Here is a 15087-nt window from a genome sequence, read left to right on the forward strand (position 1 = left end):
GGTATAGTCAACTATGGTTTTGGGGTTCTAGCGTTTTTATTTTAGGTTTTGCATGAATGTTGTTTTAGCAACAGTCACAATTGCCCCCAGACCAAGCCTTTAATCTCAAATTAATCTTAGGAAACCCAGACGTAACTTCTGGTTTAAATATTCTATATAAATTCCAGTACATATTTTATGGCTAATAAAGTTTACTCTCCATCACTCTTCCCACCCACGGGATGAATTTACTAGCAAGCATTTCTATGAAGTACACTGTATATGCATCACTTTCAATTCTACTCCAGGAAGAAACATTTACACACACAAAACCAATAAATTCTTTCATCTTGAAGACTATACCATGTCAAAATCCTGTTGTATTAGGAAGCAGGGTCTTTAATCCGGTTTTGAAAATGTGATGGTATCATTTAATCCAGAATTATTCAGTTCTCACATGTGAGGAATATTCAAGAAATAACATTAATTTTTGTATACCTCAAGAAAGACACTACTAGAAAAAGTAAGAAGTATTTCCAGATACAAATGCATGCAAAGCACAGGCAAATATAAGAAACTGTGCTCATTAGCCCGATCCCCAAAATTAATTATTCCTTCCTATGCAGACCACAGGAAAAAAATAGTTGTGTAATTCTGCACCAAGTAAGCTTACTGTAGTTAACGCCATAACTAGGAACAGAACTCAGAGACTCCTAGTTCATTTCTTTAGATATTGATCGCACAACAATACTGCAGGAATAGATTGAACCCAATCCGAACCATGCACAAGCCCAAATCCTTTAAAGACATTTTAACTTACTGGGAAAAGAAACAGCGAGAAAGTAAGAGTCGAGAGGAAACTAGGTCACTAACATATCAACCTTACCTTACCAGTGCATCTGGTTTGCTTAGCTGGTTATTGGGAATACAATTTTCCATTAAGTCTTTATGCGCACTGGGGCTTTTGCTAGTGCATTTCTGTTTTTTATCATTCTTAGCTGATGCAGAAGGGATGCTCCCGTTAGTTGCGCTGTGGCTGCGAGGTGAGGAGTTCACAACTCCACTAGCATTTTTGTAATTTTTGGATGATGCAGTGCATGAGTCCTCTTTTAAGAGGTTTTCTGTACTTCCCACAAGATCATTATTCAATCTTTTACTGTTGATATGGTTCTCCATGTATTCAATTTCTTGTATTTTAGAGTCTACAGGTTGCAAAATATTGTTATTTATTCCAAGGTTATGTTTTTTGGCATCCTTATCTTTTTCTTTTCCTTTTTCTCTATATTCAAGTTCCGGTAATGTTGAAGATAACTTTTTATTGGCTGGAATGCCTCCATTGTGTTGCAAAAGTATAGAGGAATCCATATCAGACAATCCTTTGGCTGCTGCAGTACCAAAAAAGAAAGAAAAGAGGCAATATTTAAAACTTAAATAAGAAGTATCACATATTCTCAACCTCATGTCCTCCTCGCCATTTATATTAAGCATATGAAAACAAATAAACAAGCAGTTTCTTTCAACACACAGAAAACTCATACAGGACATATAGGAAATATTGTATCACTAGTCTCACAATTTCCTATGTTTAGACTGTGAGTGCTGTGAGTAGTAAAAACAACACTTTTTTCACACAAGGGTGGTGGGGTTCAGCCAAGAAGTCCAAAATTATTTGGAAAAAAACATATAATTGTTTTTTGGGGTGTGGTGTGGTGGAGAGAACCTAGACACACCCCAGTGAAGTCTGAGTGTGCTCAGCAGTCACAGAATACTAATTGACTATTAAGAGGAAAATACAGAAAACTGAGTTGGGGGAGGGAATGAAATGGATTGGCTGCAATCCTAAACAACAGCACTCCACACTACAACATTTTGTTGCACATCCCTAGTCTAGTACATTTCTCCAGTGAAGTACCCTGAAGAGTTGTCTGCAATATGGCTGTTCTCATGATGCATAAATCCAGGAATCAATACAGCAACTACTTTCATAAACTTTAAATATTAGGCAAAATTTAAAATACTAAGGAAAGCTCATTTAACCTGCTTCCCCAAAAGGAAAAAGTAGGGTGCCTAGCTAAATAAATATTATTCATTGCATGATTTATGGTTAATTAAATTTTCATATGTTAAAAATGATTGTTTGGAATCAAAAGGCACTTTCCCATTATTTAATGTCCAACCTGTGTGTCAGGGAACTGCCATCGGAGGAACAGGCGGAGGGGCTCAGGGAGGAAGAAAGAGACTCAACAGCTGAGGCAGGAACCAGCAGGGGGAGGAGTGAATCTCTGAGGGAAGGCGAGCAGGAGGGAGGGCTCAGAGACGCTTCCAGTGAGAACAGTGGCGAGGTATCTGAGGCGCCCGTGGGGAGACCCATGCCTCGCCGGAAACTGTCACGCCGTGAATCCAGGAGACGCGTTTCCGTCAAGGAGCTTCTTTGCTGGAAGCGCTTCCGCCGGCAGCCACTGTCAGACTCTACGAGTGACTAGAGCAGACATGTCTGAGGAGCTCTGTCACGCACAGAGGTTTGTGGAGCCGCACAAACTCTGAGGGAGTACGCTTTTACGCACAAGCAGCTAATCATTCCCTCATAGCAGTCTGACAGTCTCTGTACGCTGCCTGTGCAGGAGAAAGCATCATGAGCGACCCAGCCGGCACCGGAGGAGCAGGGGTTGGGACTGGTCCAAGCTTGGAAGAAAGATACCGAGCGTTGGAAGTCCAACTTGCATTGCAGACGGCGAGGCTTGAGGAGAGGAGGGCGCAGGATGCCGACCAAAAGGGGAGAGTCACTCAGTTCCCCAGAAAGGTACCAGGATTGGTGCAGAAGTTTGGGGGGGACCCCAAGGATTACCATGCCTTTAGGACAGAGATGCAATATGCCCTTAATGTGCAGTTTGATGAGTTCCCTGATGAGGAATCGCGAGTTGCTTTCGTGATTGGGCATCTTGAGAGGGGGGCGAGAGATTGGGTTCGACCCCTGATGGCAACGCACAATGACGTCTTAAAGGACACTATGAAGTTCTTTCGGGCAATGGATATCATGTTTTCCAGCGATATTGAGGAAGGGGTGGTGCGCAGGCAGCTAATGGCTTGCAAGCAGGGAAGCCGATCTGTCCGTGAGTACTGGACTGAATTTACCATGCTGGTACACAGATTGGGTTGGGATTTATCGGCGGCACCCATTCAGATGTTATTTGAAGAAGGTCTTTCTTCGGCTGTGAAAGATGAACTGTCCCGGAGCCCCAGGGCGGTGTCTATGGATCAGCTGACCAAATCTGCGCTGACCATAGGAGCGCGCCAGGAGGCAAGAGCCTTGGAGAGGCGGGAAGGGAGAGGGGAACGTTGGAAGGAGTTCCGCATTCCAGACATTCCTGAGCCAGCTTTCCCGCCTGCAGAGCCGATGGAAATCGGAACAGCGCGCGCGCGCGCATTTTCAAAACCCAGTGAGGGGGTTAAGAAGGAGGGAAAGGGCGCCCGGAAATGCTACCTCTGCCAACAGCCAGGCCACTTTGCCAGAGTCTGCCCCCAGAGGAAGGAATGGCAAGGGATGGTGGGAGCTGTTGAGGGAGGAGAGCAGGGAGAAACAGAGCAGGTAAAAGCCAACGCCTGGTTGCCACAGTCGGGGCACTGCAGCCAGGCCAAAGAGCAGTGAAAGTGCCCGTGCCAGAAGCACCTCAACCCGCTCTAGTGATTGAAGTGTCGCTAGAGCTGCAAAATGGACACCCCCTAAAAGTAAAGGCGCTGTTGGACTCAGGCAGCTCCTGCAATTTTATGAGCAAGGAGTTTGCTGCTGAACACCAGATACAGACTATCCCTTTAAGCAACCCCCTTCAGGTGACCACGATCGATGGCAGGGAGTTGTTGGGAGGAGGAGTCAGCTTGCAGACCGTCCCAATGATAATGAGGGTGGCAAGGCACACAGAACTGATAGCATTTAATGTGGCCACCTTGGGAGGCGCTCCCATTATTTTGGGGATGAGCTGGCTAGCGCTACATGATCCGCTGGTGGGCTGGCATCAAAGAGTGGTTTCCTTTGGTTCGGCACATTGCTTAGAACACTGCAAAGGGGAAAAGGGTTCAGCAGGGGCCCAAGCCACCCTAGCAGGGACTGAAGTAATGGAGAAGGTGAAGGTACCACCACAGTATGCAGATCTCAGCGACGTGTTCAGCGAGAAGGAAGCTGACCAACTACCCCCGCATAGGCCCTTTGATTGCCAGATCAATTTACTCCCTGGAGCACAGCTTCCTGTAGGCAAGTTGTATGCCATGTCAGACAGAGAAATGCAGGAGTTGCGAGAGTTCATTGACAAGAACCTGAAGAGAGGCTTCATCAGAGAGTCCAAAGCAGCGGGAGGTAGCCCAGTGTTCTTTGTGGATAAAAAACACACGAACAAATCCGAGAGGAACTACACGGTGTACGACCGGGAGCTTCTTGCTATTCATGAGGCTTTCCGGAGATGGAGGCACCTGCTAATTGGGGCACAACATAAGGTGCAAGTGTGCACGGACCATAAGAATCTAGAGTACTGGAGAACTGCGCGAGTGCTCAACCAACGGCAGTTGAGATGGGCCCAGGAGTTCTCCAAATTTAACTTTGAGATATGTTACGTGCCAGGCCCAGAGAACGTTAGGGCGGACGCTCTCTCACGCAAACCCGAATATTTGGAGGGGGAGGGGGCACCCGAAGAGACACATGTCATTCCAGAAGACCGCTGGGTGTGTGGGGCGGTATTGGTGGGGCAAAGGGAATTGGTAGAGGAAACAGTGCATGATGAATACGCCCAGGACAAACTCAGGGGTCTCAGGAGGGAGGGAGACAAACCCGGAGGTTTTGAGGAGAGAAACGGGGCGTTGTACTACAAGGGAGCGTTATATATACCTGAAGGGGAATTAAGGGAGAAGGTACTCAAGCAACTGCACGATAGCCCCACAGCAGGGCATTTTGGGCAACACAAAACCATGTGGCTGGTCACCAGGGAATTTTGGTGGCCCAAGGTCAGGGAAGATGTGCGGGAGTATGTGAGAGGGTGTGACCAATGCCAACGAGCCAAGGGGGAGAGGCGGGCACCGGCAGGTTTATTAGAACCACTACCCACACCTGAAAGACCATGGGAAACAGTGGCAATAGATTTCATGACTGATCTGCCGAGGTCTAGAGGGAAAACAGCCATCATGGTTGTGGTAGATCTGTTAACTAAAATGGCCCATTTCATAGCCTGCTCACATGCGGTCACAGCAGAAGAAACCGCTAAATTGTTTGTAGAAAATGTGTTTAGGTTGCATGGCGCCCCCTTGAGGGTGGTTTCAGACCGAGGGAAACAATTTACTTCCAGGTTCTGGAGGAAGCTCATGAGCTTACTGCATGTTGAAGTTAATTTCTCAACTGCCCGTCATCCAGAAACCAACGGGCAGGCGGAAAGAGCTAATGGTGTCCTCCAGCAGTATTTGAGGTGTTATGTGAATGACAGAGAAAATGATTGGGTGGAGAAGCTGGCGTTGGCAGAATTTGCCTACAACAATGCAGAGAACGTGTCCACGGGAATGAGCCCCTTTTTGGCTAATCACGGGTGCCATCCCCGAGCCTTCCCAGGGGGGGAAGGGGAGAACTGGAGCGTTCCAGCTGCAGAACAGTTCGTTGAAGAAATGGAAGCGATCCATCGCCAGCTCCAACTTAACTTAAACAGGGCTAAGGAGGAATATAAGAGGCAGGCAGACAAAAACAGAAGGGAAGGTGAAACCATTAGGGTGGGGGATCAGGTGTGGCTGTCAACCAAAGGGTTACCATTCAAAGGGGGTTGTAAGAAGTTAAGACCCAAAAGGCTGGGTCCATTTGAAGTCACGCAGCAGGTCAACCCAGTGGCTTTCAGACTCCGGTTACCGAACCACATGAAGCTGCACCCAGTTTTCCACAGGTCGTTGCTGTCACCGTATAAAGGAGACAGAGAAGGGAGGGTCACTAGGGGGCCAGCAATGGAGGAGAAGGAACACAGCTACCAGGTTGCGGAGATCCTCGATTCCAGGTGGAAGGGAGATCAAGTAGAGTATTTGGTAATGTGGGAAGGGGAACCGGAGTCGGAAAACACCTGGGTTAGGGCAGAGGATGTCAATGACGAAGTTTTAATAGAAACTTTTCATCAGAGGTTCCCACGTAAACCTCAGCCCGTAGCGAGGTTCCGGAGGAAATACTTTGCCACCACCGACGAAGAAGAGGAGTTGGAGGGGTTCACAGATTCCGAGGAGGAGGAGGATTCAGCGAGCCAGGACGGCGATCGATGGAGGGAATTGTTCGAGACGTCTGAAGATGAAGAAGATTCTTTTCGGGGTTTTTACCCTTCATCTCCCAGAGGAGAGGAAATGGGAGGGGGTGAGGGGGGCCCTGGAGGGGAGGTGGATGTCAGGGAACTGCCATCGGAGGAACAGGCGGAGGGGCTCAGGGAGGAAGAAAGAGACTCAACAGCTGAGGCAGGAACCAGCAGGGGGAGGAGTGAATCTCTGAGGGAAGGCGAGCAGGAGGGAGGGCTCAGAGACGCTTCCAGTGAGAACAGTGGCGAGGTATCTGAGGCGCCCGTGGGGAGACCCATGCCTCGCCGGAAACTGTCACGCCGTGAATCCAGGAGACGCGTTTCCGTCAAGGAGCTTCTTTGCTGGAAGCGCTTCCGCCGGCAGCCACTGTCAGACTCTACGAGTGACTAGAGCAGACATGTCTGAGGAGCTCTGTCACGCACAGAGGTTTGTGGAGCCGCACAAACTCTGAGGGAGTACGCTTTTACGCACAAGCAGCTAATCATTCCCTCATACTGTGTGTCATAGCAGAGGAGTCCCTCCTGCCTGACAGAGGAGAGCTAAGGAGGTTAAGATCGTGCTTTTCGCATGCAGTTTTTATAAATACTTGTATTTTTAAAATACTTTATAAATTCCACTGCCTGATTAATTAGGTAATCCTTTTAAAAAATCAAAAAAGTTTTTTAATTTGCTTAATTGAATTGACTGAGAAAATTCTAGAGTCCCAAACACACACACAAATATTCACCCTGCCCTAGGAAAAGTAATTCACTGATCTTATTGAAATCAAGAATATAAAACAGCTAACAGCTTCAGAATCTCTTCTTAACATACAGAAAGTGGAGTATTAATAAGCCAAATGAATAAATAAGAAAAGAGTTCCAAGGAAAGTCTCCAGCTATGCTGCTATTGTGGTGGTCAGATGAGAACTGAATGGGAAAGCCCTCATCTCTCTTGGGGATGCTTAAAGTGGCCAATGGTTGCCTCCAAAGGAGAGGAGACGAGCAGGGAGGTTTCCAAAGACATCCTGCATAGGTGCAGAACCCAATAACATGATTGCACAGAGACAAGACCAATTGTTTATGTTAAGAGTGGATTGTGTTGGTGCATCTGGATTGAGAACCCGTGGTTAAGAGCAGGAAGAGTGGGGAAAAGGCAGAGTAACAAGGCTGGTTCTAAATTTGCAAACCATTATGCCTGCCCCAGGTCTGTGCTAAGCAAAAACTTACCTTCCTCTGCTTCTCGCTCTTGCCTTTGTAGCATCTGTTGTTCCGGGGGCAAAGCTTGCTGAAGAAGCTGCATGTAAAATTCGTTCTCTTTCTGCACTTCCTTTTGTTTTCTTAATCGCATTTTATAGCTGACATAACTTTTGAAGCCGAAGCCCAAAGTCACAACAGGATAGCCAATACTAGAGAGAGAAAAAGAAGAGGGGACTTTGTTAACATAGACAATACAAGCAAACTAATAAAATGCCCAGCATGCCACAAAACATAATCAGGATTACATTCTTTATCAGAAACAGTTGTCTACAGAAAACAGCATGGCCCTGCTATTCACTTATAAATAATCACACTTCAAATTGTATGAAGAGAAATGTACTTCTGGATTAGGACCATGAATAACTCCACTGCAGGCTATCAAGAGAAATGACAGAACAAAATCTTATATGTATCATTTATTGATGGTGTTGGCAGCATTACTGGGTGATGAGATCAGAGCTAAACAAGATAGTTACATTAAACAGGTGAACACACATGGCAGCACAGCATAAAAAATGTGAAACAAGGAATCGGGGTGGGGTGGGGGAAGAGATGTCCCTTGCTCAAGTCACCTGGCTCAAGTGCGAACTCTCCCAAAGTCAGGGCTGGGGACATTCAAGCTAGGGAGCCAAATGCAGCCCTCTAAGCCTCTCCATGCAGCCCCCGGGACCCTTAAAGGGCACACCCCTCACCAGCACTCTCTGCACCTGCTCTCTGTACCTTTGCTTAGCTGAAATGTGTTCTTGAACTGTAAGAATGCCTCTCTATTGCCTGGATGGAGAATGGAGACATGTCTGTGTAGAAACCTCTGACATTTCCATGGCTGGAATTCCATTTTGCCAGAAGATTTCTTATTAGGGAATGCATCTCTTGGATGGAAAAGGGTCCCCAGTACCCCTTATCCAAGTGGTAGCTAGAATTACTGCTCAACTCTGCTGCTGGAAGGCTTCTGTGCAGCCAAGATGTTTAGCTTCATCAGTTCCATAGTTTTCAGATCACAAGAGCACCATGGCAGCCTTTGCACAGTCAGTCTATCACCACATTTAACACTTAGCAGGGACAGTGACGGCAATGCTTGTGGGGTAGCTGTTTTGCTCCAAGGATGGCAGAGCATTGTGCTACTCTTATGAAAAAATAGATCCATGAATTGAAGTTATCACCCAGGTGGCCAAAACCTCATGGGGAAACCGTGAGCCAGCACTCTCCCTCAGTCTAACATACATCACAGAGTTATTGTGAGGACAAAATGGCGTTGGTGGGGGGAGACATGTATGCTCCTTGGATGAATGTTGGGGTTAAAGATGAAAAGGCAACAATAAACTTTACTCTGATGAACCAGCTAACAGAAAGTAGGAATCCACAGCAGTCAGAAAAAGTTACATTTTCAGCTAGGAGGTGTCTGAAGGAATTTAAGTAAGCTTTTTAAAAAATTGCACTTGGCATTCACCATGTTAGACCTCATACATTATATTAAAACAGTACAGTGGTACCTCGGGTTAAGAATTTAATTCGTTCTGGAGGTCCGTTCTTAACCCGAAACTGTTCTTAACCTGAAGCACCACTTTAGCTAATGGGGCCTCCTGCTGCCACTGGGGCGCCAGAGCACGCTTTCTGTTTTCATCCTGAAGCAAAGTTCTTAATCCAAGGTACTATTTCTGGGTTAGTGGAGTCTGTAACCTGAAGCGTCTGTAACCTGAAGCGTATGTAACCCGAGGTACCACTGTACATTAATTTTCTACATTTAATTACATTAATTACCCAAATTAATTATAGTTTTACAACCCACTAATTTAAATAAAAGGTGTGGTCCATGGTTCATTCCACCAACTGAACCATGTTGACTTCAGAAGAACTTCACTAACAATTAATGCAACTGTAACCTCTATGAAAGTGACAAATAAATTCAGTAACCAAGTTTTTAAAATTGTAACTGTAAAGAAGGCAAGCTGTTGGGTAATGGGCAGCAATTTTAAAAGGAAATTATATATTGGGTAAAAAAGCCAAATTAAATATGTAAAAGTCCCCCAATACACAGCACACACTGGCCATGTAAAATTTCAAGGAGAAATCACAAGCAGCACTAGTACAGTGGCCTGGTTATCATGCTAAGAATTGGTGTTTTTTAAACTAATTCTCTTATTCCCAATTTATTAAAGAAAGAACAAACAAAAAAGGGGGAGAAAAAAATTAACAAAGAAACACAACACAACAAAAACATCAAACTTAATTTGCACACACAGATCAATATATGTCATCCAAATACAGTGGTGCCCCGCAAGACGAATGCCTCGCAAGACGGAAAACTTGCTAGACGAAAGAGTTTTCCGTTTTGGAGGTGCTTCGCAAAACGAATTTCCTATGGGCTTGCTTCGCAAGACGACAATGTCTTGCGAGTTCCTGCTGGTTTTTCCCCCTCCCCCCCTTTTTCTAATCCGCTAAGCCGCTTATCAGCTGATCCGATCAGCAGATAAGCCGCTAAAAGCCGCTAATAGTGCTAATAGCGCTAATCCGCTAATCCTTCAATGGGCTTGCTTCGCAAGACGAAAAAACCGCTAGACAAAGAGAATCACAGAACGGATTCTTTTCGTCTTGCGAGGCACCACTGTATCTGCACAGGTATCCAAACAAAGTTAATAACATAATTATAGAAAGTACATTCAACTGTTGTAAAGGAAGTAAGGTCTTCAGACCATTATATAATAGATGGTGATTATTTATCCTTCCACACTAAGTCAGGGTTAAAGTTAACCATAATTAATAGGTGTCTGGAGGATGGATCACTTCATAGAAGGGATCCCGAGGATCATCTAGTCTAACCCCCTGCAATGCAGGGGGATCAAACCTGCAACCTTGCCATTACCACGCTCTAACTGAGCGTGGGTTAGGGCTTAAACCAAGGGTGGGGAACCTCCAGCCGATGTGTCAATCTTGGCTTGCTAGGGGACAAATTTGGCTCATGAGGCCCACTCACTAATCAGCTGATGTCACTCTGATGAGAAGATTGTACCAGCTGTTGCATAGGGCTTCATTCTACATTGGCTGTGTGCCCCAGCTGCCCTGCTGGTGCAGGCAGCCAAAGCAGCAGGATTTAACCTCCACTTAGCAGGATTTTATCCCTGATCATCAACTGGTAAGTTTTACTCTGTGTGTCTGCTCTGTTATTGGGAACAGGCATTGCTGTTTAAAAGTCCTTTTGCAAATAGCCCATGAATAAACCACAAGTTTAAAAAGCAGCACATTGCTATATCTATAGAAAGTGCTTATGAGGGTTCAGCATGAATGTCTGGGAAGCTCCCCCACCTGGCCATGCTGACAGAGAGAAATCTACCTCTGTTATGACATACTATTCAGTTCAAAGAACTCTGAAGAATTAAGTTTTCACAAATGCAACTGTAACATGCTTGACACCTTTGATGGTTAAAGTACAGTCTGCTTAGGAATAACAGATGAGATCATAAATCTGAGAGAATACTACAAAGAAAAAGAAAAACAGTGACAGCGAAGGAACACTTACCAGTGTGCGGCGAAAGGTCGACAAAGGTCTACATGAAAGTTTTTGAGATCCTTAAATCTAATTGCTGCTTCAATATAAACAAATAGTATCCACAGCGATACTGTTGGTAAGCACACGCCCCTCTCTGTTGGAGACAGAAAGGCAGAAATCAAGCATCATAAACATCCAAAAGGAAGTCAGAAGTCTTAAGACATGGCTTTTATAAACTAAGAAAAATAAAATAAAAAGCTTTGTTATGATAGAGCTAGAACTAAAATGCATTTCCCTTTTGAAACCAGCTGGCTATGGAGATGTGTTCTGTAAGCAGTTTGAAGGTGGTTAGAAATTAAATGAAGACAATAGATTGGAAGAAAAGGTGAAGTCCTAGGAAAATAAGGAAATTAGTACTCCCTTAACAAATATATATATGACTTTAAGGTCGGAATCTTTCATTTAGTGCTTGGGGGAAGTTAGCTTCCATAAATTAGAGAACAGCACTTTGTCTATTTTATTCTGATTATCTAATTGACTGAGTAAACTTGTTATTGCTGTTTAGAAGGAGAATTAAATATATTGTTGATTATCCATTGTAGTTGGACAAAGTCAATTCCCACCTTGTTTATCTCAAGTTTTTCATAGCAAGAACTAGATTACATTTGTGAATGTGAGAATACAGAGTAGCAGAATGAAATTCCTCAGGTGATGGTTGCTGACTGGTAATACCGGCAGTAGACCTCTCACAGGTTGAGGTGTCATAGTATGTATGTATGTATGTATGTATGTATGTATGTATGTATGTATTTAAATCTATACATTGCTTGATTGTAAAAATCTTCAAAGTAGTTTATATAAAGAAAAAAGCAATAATATTATTAGTAAAAAAAATTAAAACAACTACTTAAAACATTCAATAATTTTAAACCATCAATCAACTAAAAACACATCAGCATTCTAGACATCTGGGTAGCCTTGTCTAAGCAAAAATGTTTTCAGCAGTCACTGAAGAGAGTTCACTGAAGGTTCTGTCTGATACAAATAGTATGTTTAAGAGAAAGTACGTGCTCTCTCTCTCCATCTTTCACACCCGCAAGAAGGAGACTGAAAGCTCCTGTGACATCAGGGAACTGTGCTTTGCTGAAACTAGGGCTGGTGAGAACAAACCACCTTCAAACCATGGTTCTGTCCCAGCACACCATGGTTTAAAGAAATGAGAGTTCCATAACAAATGTGACAGGGAATGATGGTTCATTTAAAATCGAAAGTGTCTCCTCCTTGCAGGTATGAAAGAAGAGACAGCATCACTATTCATTCTTGTAGTGGAAAACAATGGTTTCTCACTGCATATAAGACAAGCCTGAAAGGCTTTTTCAGACCATATTAAATAAAAATATGTGAAGTTATTTGTGGCACATCAACAGCTTTTAAGAACCAACACACTTCCAGTTGTCCAAAGCTGCTCTCTATGGTTGCCTGGAGACAATTCTCATTGACCACAGGCAGCCAAACAAGTGGCTATTTAAAAAACCACCTACATGGTTTCTGCACCCAATTGTTATCAACACGGTGCTGGAATAAGTTATGGGGAAAGGGTACCTGTGCTGCTAGTAGAATATGAATCATCACCATAAGTATGTGTATGAAACAATTTTGTATCTTCCTCGAGGAGATCTCCTTATGTTTGCAAACTATCTATCAGAAATCTAAGATTCTTAAGTAAGAAAAAAAGCAGTCATAGTAGGCAAACGTCCCTGAAAGACAACTTGCCAATTAGTAGAAGTTTCCCCTGGAATGTGTTCTAAGACACAGTTCAGATTTTGCAGATTGCCAGGAGATTCAACAGGCAGAGCAGTGTCCTGCATGATCTGATCATGTAACTTAGAATACGCACTAGAATCCTATGCAATGCATAAGTTCTACAGCATGCAAGTAAATGTAGAAAGTATACCCTGAAAGAAAGAAGAAAATGCACACCCTGAAAGGCCAAGATCCCTAATGCTAAAAATGCTGTAGTGCACTTCACAATACACTGAGTGCCAGGCCTCAGACTCCTGAGTTCATTCTCATATAAGCAAGCTTGTTTATTTTATTATATTATTATATCTATATCCCATCCTACCTCTCAAAAGAGCCCATGGCAGCAAAAACATAAAACATATCCAGTATTGTTGAGGACTGGGAAATGTTAAACCTGAAGGCTACATTGTATATTTGAAGACTAAACTCAAATATATAAAGACAATTTGAATTCGGTACTACCAAATTAAACAACAGTAGGCTGATCTAACTGTGACTACATGTGGCTTTTGAGAAAATAACCAGTAACCATTATTTTGCATCATGCTCTAAGATTTACATTTACCATTTAGTGTAATGAATGTGACCTACCTGTGTGCCAGACATACTGTACCCAAACATACGTGCTGGCAGCAAAAAACAACCACTGTATTGGTATGAAGAGCAGACATATGATATTTGATGTAAATGCTACACAGACGAAAAATACTGAAAAAGCCTACAGAAAAGGGAGAGGGGCAGAAGAAAGAGTATGTTAAAATTTAAAAATAATTGCACTGAACAGTCTTCAAGCAATGCATTGCAATGGTTTCTTATTTAAGCTTTTAATTTTTTATGAATCTTTTATATGAATGGCAAGTCTTTTATTATCAATATTTTCCTGTTACCATTGTTTCTGATTACTACTGCATTGTAAATGGGCATTTCTTTTACCATAGATTCATATCAGTCACTCCTCAACTTATCACACAAACCAGATACACCCAATTTTTAAAAAACATGCTTTTTGTCATGTGTTGTTTGGCCCTATGTCACCACAGTGGTCTTTCTGACACCATATCCATCATGGAACTTTAGAGTGTCAGGCATAGCCCTATTGGCTTTAGCCCAAACGTAGCAGAGTTTTCCTGCACAGCGAAGAAGCTAGTTGCGGCAGTAATGACTAGTCAGCTAGACTCAGAATAACTATTTACAGGATTTATTAAAAGGAGAAAATAAAACCAGCAGAGTTTCTGCATACAAATAAAAGCAAAATAAATCCTCTTTCTCTCTCTCATAACCATACACAGCACTTCTAACTCCTAACACACCTCACATCAAACTGTGCTAGCAATCCCTAGATAACAGAGTTGAGTGCTGCTCGTTAACCAATCAGAGTGAGTAGTTTCTAGGTCAAGCAGACCTGGGCTTTCTGCCAAGAGTAAATTGACACCAGCTTGAGTTAATTGGTGAAGCTAGAATCTGCAAGTTTCTCACGAGAACCAATTAACAGAAACTGAACACCCCCTCACAGATTCTGCTGAACAATTAACACCAAATACACCTATGTAGGAGATCATTTTTCCAGCAAACCTAAACCCTTGCACATTCGCTTGTTCTTTATCTTTGCCAATGGTTTAGTTAACACATCTGCTACATTTTCTTCACTTGACACATAAGTACAGGTGATTACATTGTCTTGTACACAGCAACGTACATTTTGGTATTTTACAGAGATATGTTTTGAACGCGATTTGAAACCCTCTGTTTTACTTAATGTTATACAAGCTTGATTATCAATGTAAACTTGTACTGGTTCTCCACAATTCACATTTAAATCTGCCATCAAATGCTTGAAATAAATCACCTCGTTGCACAATTCACTCAATGCGGCGTACTCTGATTCCGTTGATGACACACTTACAACGTCTTGCTTGCGTGACCGCCAGCTGATTAAAGCTCCACCGACCATTATGACTAGTCCTGTGACAGACTTTCTATCCGGCAAATTTCCCCAGTCACTATCACAGTAGCAACTCAACATTTCATCCTCTGAAGAATTTAATTGTAACATATAGCCAATTGTCTGTTTGAGATACCTCAGAACTTGTTTTACCCCTTTCCAGGCATTTAGTGTGGGTTTTGAGACCAATCTACTTAATATGCCTACTGCATAGCTAATATCAGGTCTGGACCACTGTGCTATATACAATAAACTTCCAATTACAGAGTGATATACATCAGGATGTTCAAATTCAGGACTCTCATCTATGTGAAGTGTTTTTATGAAACCTGGATCCATAGGCA

General features: G+C 43.3%; 1 protein-coding gene and 1 long non-coding RNA gene across 2 annotated transcripts in view; both read right to left on the reverse strand.

Annotated features, from left to right (window-relative positions):
• LOC308592560 overlaps positions 1-15087 on the reverse strand; it is a 259350-nt gene that overhangs the window by 52002 nt on the left and 192261 nt on the right. The gene's annotated exons all lie outside the window — the stretch shown is intronic.
• The window catches only part of MACO1 (macoilin 1), a 76705-nt gene that overhangs the window by 29155 nt on the left and 32463 nt on the right, over positions 1-15087 (reverse strand). Inside the window, exons 3-6 of the mRNA XM_081204067.1 lie at positions 13393-13519; positions 11029-11152; positions 7485-7663; positions 866-1364 (exon numbers count right to left, since the gene is read on the reverse strand). Coding sequence (XP_081060193.1) covers positions 866-1364; positions 7485-7663; positions 11029-11152; positions 13393-13519 — 929 coding nt within the window. The remainder of the gene's footprint in view (positions 1-865; positions 1365-7484; positions 7664-11028; positions 11153-13392; positions 13520-15087) is intronic.

This window comes from Podarcis bocagei (assembly GCF_964188305.1).
Source record: "Podarcis bocagei genome assembly, chromosome: 7".
Classification (NCBI taxonomy): Eukaryota; Metazoa; Chordata; class Lepidosauria; order Squamata; family Lacertidae; genus Podarcis; species Podarcis bocagei.